The 4,415-nt window shown below is 38.6% G+C and overlaps 1 protein-coding gene across 1 annotated transcript in view; it reads left to right on the top strand.

Moving 5' to 3' along the window:
• The first annotated feature begins 618 nt into the window (after window positions 1-618).
• LOC106522213 (LIM/homeobox protein LMX-1.2) overlaps window positions 619-4,415 on the top strand; it is a 42,594-nt gene continuing 38,797 nt past the window's right edge. Inside the window, exons 1-2 of the mRNA XM_014015133.1 lie at window positions 619-728; window positions 2,104-2,290. Coding sequence (XP_013870587.1) covers window positions 671-728; window positions 2,104-2,290 — 245 coding nt within the window. The 5' untranslated portion in view covers window positions 619-670. The remainder of the gene's footprint in view (window positions 729-2,103; window positions 2,291-4,415) is intronic.

Genomic DNA, 4,415 nt, shown 5'->3' with positions numbered 1-4,415 from the left:
AAATGTCGTACCGATTAAGCAGACTTATTTTTGTTTATTTAGTAAAAAATAATTAAAGTTTATTGGACGTCAAGATTTGATCCAGTTAATTAAATTCAGTCTGTTTTCAGACACTGTAAAAAATGAAATGTTGGATTTACTTAAACCATGTTAAGTAAATGTTAAGTGGAACCAGGTCACATAACATGGTTAAGTAAATCCAACATTTCATTTTTACAGTGCAGATCATTGATAATAAAATGTTAAATTGCTGCTTTTTAAAAGGTGTTTTTTTCTGTTAGTGTTCAGTTTTCAGACGGAGTGGAGGCGGATCCACAGACCAGCTGTGGTGGAAATGGAGGGGGAGCTGCGGGTGTGTGTTGTTGTTGTTGTTGTTGTTGTTGTTGTTGTTGTTGTTGTTCCCCTCTGGTGTACACAGGCTGCCACATCACACTCAGCACATCTGGACCAGCCTCTCTGCAGCACCTCTGCTCCTCAGCTCGCGCGCGAGGATTTAAAGGAGTTCGCGGCTGCGCCTCCTCCTCCTCCTCCTCCTCCTCCTCCTCCTCCTCTGACTGTGTCGCTGCTGAGAGTTTAAACCGAGCAGGAGGCTGGCAGGTTCGGGCTCGCACAGTTTATGGACCTTCTCGCAACAAGCAGGTCGCGCGCGGCTGACGGTGAGCGCGGGAAGATGCTGAAGGACTTCAAAGTGGAGGAACGTGACGGCGGCTCTCTGCACGCGCTCATGGGTGAGTTTATCCTCCTGCATGGTTCATATAATGTGTCATAATCCTGATGTTTCTCCTCTTATCCGTTTATGTGTCACAGATCTGTGGAAAAGGTTTCAGAACTTTTTTAACGTGGAAAAAAATGTTTTAGGAATTAAAAATATATCACTCGCCTCTTTATTTTAGAAATAATTATTTAACACACTCACAAAATAGGCCTACTATAATAATAACAACGGAAATGATAATCACATTTCCCACAAATGTTATTCAGATTATCCCCCCCCCCTTTTTTTTTACACATTTAACTGTCATTATTTTAATGCGCAGTGAGGATTCAACAATAATCATATTTCTCATTAATAAATGCTGGTGATCAAAAGAAAAGTCATTTAATTTGGGTAAAGCTTCCAACCTCCTTCAGTTTTGAATTTCACATTAATTCATCTAACCAACATTACTCATTTTTGTTTGTTTAAAACAGAACTGATCGGACGTATAAAATATAATTTGGGGAACAACTGACCCAGTCCAACCAAGCATTTTAATTCAAATTATTAAGAGATTTTTTTATTCAAGAATGTGACATTTAAAAAAAATGCAAGTTTTATATAAAAGATCCAAAGGTTTCTGAGATAAAACTGGTTACACTCTAGATTAGAATAAAAAATGTAAAACTGCTTTATTGCTTCTTTTAGTGTAAATTGGTTTATCATCATCATCATCATCACTCTCAGTAATAAATTAACATGAACTGCATATAGACAATTTTATCAGTTTCTACATAATTTAAAGAGCAGCATGCACACACACACACACACACACACACACACACACACACACACACACACACACACACACACACACACATATATATATATATATATATATAAATATATAGGTGACGCATTATTGCATTTTAAAGAGAATCTGATGCGATCTGCAGTGCAGAGAAAAGAAAGGTTAAAGAAGAGACAAACAACATGAATAAAGAGACATGATGAGGAGTAAAAATAAAGAAAATTAAATGAAAAAAAGGATTTTGCTCTTTGTATACTTTCAGAAAACTGATTGTCAGAGAAAATCAAGCATTTACCTGTTCACGCGCGCGCGTGCGCACTCACAGAAAGAGAGGTTATAAAAACCATTACAGCTGAATATTTTAGTTTTACTTTCAGCCTTCATTCTTTCAGCTTTTTGTTGTGAAAAACGTCACAATAAAACATGTTTGACGTTTTTTGATTTAATGCAGATTTCCTGAACCCGCAGACAACTGTCCTTTCCTCCTTTGCTCCTTAGTGTTTTCTTTCTTGTCGGCTCTTCTTCCTCGCGCTGCTGACCTTCCTGTCCCTCCTGTCCCAGTCTGAACTTGTTCCCCCACCGCGTGTCCCCTCAGGCGGCGAGTGTCCCCCGCGGGCCGTGTGTGAGGGCTGCACGCGCACCATATCCGACCGCTTCCTGATGCGGGTGAACGGCGCGTCTTGGCACGAGGAGTGTCTGCAGTGCGCCGCGTGCCAGCAGCCGCTCACCGCCACCTGCTACTGCAAGGACACCAAACTGTACTGCAGGAGCGACTACCAACAGTAAGGCAGGCCCGAGGGTCCCGAGGGGCTCCGACCGGTTAGAAGCACGTGCCTGAATCCAGCGCGATTTGTTGCGCTTTGTGTTTCTCTGTGGCGCAAAAGGCAATGAAGAGACGACTCATAAATAAACACATAAAATGTTTTTTTTTAACTTTAACTTAGATAAGTAATAGGAAAAGAGAGAAGTCATTTTGTTCAGGTTAATAAAAAATATATATTTTTAAGATAACAGTGATAATATCTGCTCTTTTAATGTCAGATAAAAATAACTTCCAGAGCTGCACACACTGAGCTGTAAAAGAGAAAAAATATAATCTGACGTCTGTGTTGCAGACAGCCACAGCATGAATTAATATATCAGAGTGAAAACAGAGGAAATTAGCATTACATCAACAATTATTCAGTCAAAACAGCTCATGTGTAAACTGTTAAAATGTTTGCATTTTAAGGGTATTAATTTAAAGCTTGTTATTTTAACTCTGGTGAGACCAAAGATAAATTTGTTTTGGTCATTTGTGGAACCTTAAAGAAGCAACAGAGCAGATAAATAAATAATTAGTTGCTATCTTAATGGTTTTATTGCCTCCTAATGACTCATTTATAGCAGGTTCTGTGTGAACATGTTGATAAGAGCACCAGGTTGAAGTGGGCGATTTTTCAGGGGAGGGTTTCAACCCTCAGCTCGTAACCCCACCCTGACCCTAATCAGATATAAAAACACTGTATTTAAAGTGTAACATGTAAGACAGTGTGAGTATGAATGGGTAAAAATAAAAGCGCTTTGCAGAACCTGAAGAGGTTATAAAGGCTCTCTGTAAACGTAACGTTTGAAGCGGTTGCAAATCTAAAACCCTCTGAAGGCCCTTTTGCAACGTTTTAGCTCCCAAACCACAAAGTGATTGTGACAGAGGTTTGAGACCCCATTGGTTCAAACACTTAAACGTGAGAACAATGAGAAAATAAAGTCTCAACATATACTAAAATGAAATAAATTCTAATTTATTTGACTTTTTTTTGTAAAATGTAGAAAGAAACAATCCTAAACAATCATTAATGCAAGGACATTATAAGGACCCCCGCTTGGTGTTCTTTGACCCACTGCCATAATGAACTTTTGACCTGAACATCAGCAGTCGTGTTACAATATAACAAAAGATTTATGATTGGAGTTAGTTAAAGTTTTGGAATATGTACTGAATCTGCACGTTCTGTGAAATTTGTAGAAAATGGTGAAAATGAGTTCCAGTGAAAACAGAGGAGCGCTGCAGAGTGTTTGTGTTCAGGCTGGTTTGTGTGAAGTGTTGTTGAAGAGCAGCCTTGTTGTTGGAAGGAAATCCCCCCGTAGCTGGGTGGTCTGCGGGTTTTCTTCAGAGAAGCTGGCACAGACTGCAGGCCGTCTGACTGTCGCATCCTCTCTGCTGGGTTTCTCTCTGCTCTGCAGGCCTTTGTCCTCCTCTGAGGCTTTAACCACCACTGAGCTGGAAGTCTGACCAGCAGCTGGCAGCGGGCAGTGAAATTACACACAGAGCCCTTCAACCAGACTCAGTGTGACGGTGATGCTTTTTTTCAGCACTTAAACATTTGCAATTGTTGCAGATTGAGTTAAACATATAAATTAGATGTACAACAAACCGCTTAAATGCAAGTCAAGCATCATAGACTGTTTAAAAAGAAGGAAATCTTGCTCAAATTTACAAATTTGAAACTGAAACTGAGTAAACTGCGCTAATTACAAAAAAGAAAAACAGTAAAATGGGAATTTTTAAAGGACAACAGGATGGCAGAACAATTTTTTCAATATTGCATGAAAAATATAGGAAAACAATAACGATGTGAGTTATGCACTTATAAGATAAATGTAAGATGTCTTACATTTATGAAGTTAACATTTCAAAAAGTTGTATTTTATAGTAAAAAGCTCGAACTGAATAATAAATAATTTAAAGGAGAAATTATCATCTGTTTTGTTTGAGGACAAATATCTGATAGGACCATAAAACATATGATACACAGCATCTTCCACTGCAGCATTGGTTTTTAACAAATAAAATAAAATGTAAAATAATAGGATTAAAGGGACACCATAATAGAGATTTAACAGGGCTGATTGTAGATTTAACAAATG

This window comes from Austrofundulus limnaeus, unplaced genomic scaffold (genome assembly GCF_001266775.1).
Source record: "Austrofundulus limnaeus strain Quisiro unplaced genomic scaffold, Austrofundulus_limnaeus-1.0 Scaffold123, whole genome shotgun sequence".
NCBI lineage: Eukaryota > Metazoa > Chordata > Actinopteri > Cyprinodontiformes > Rivulidae > Austrofundulus > Austrofundulus limnaeus.
The sequence above is the reverse complement of the archived record's forward strand: the minus strand, read 5'-3'. Positions and strand labels throughout refer to the sequence as shown.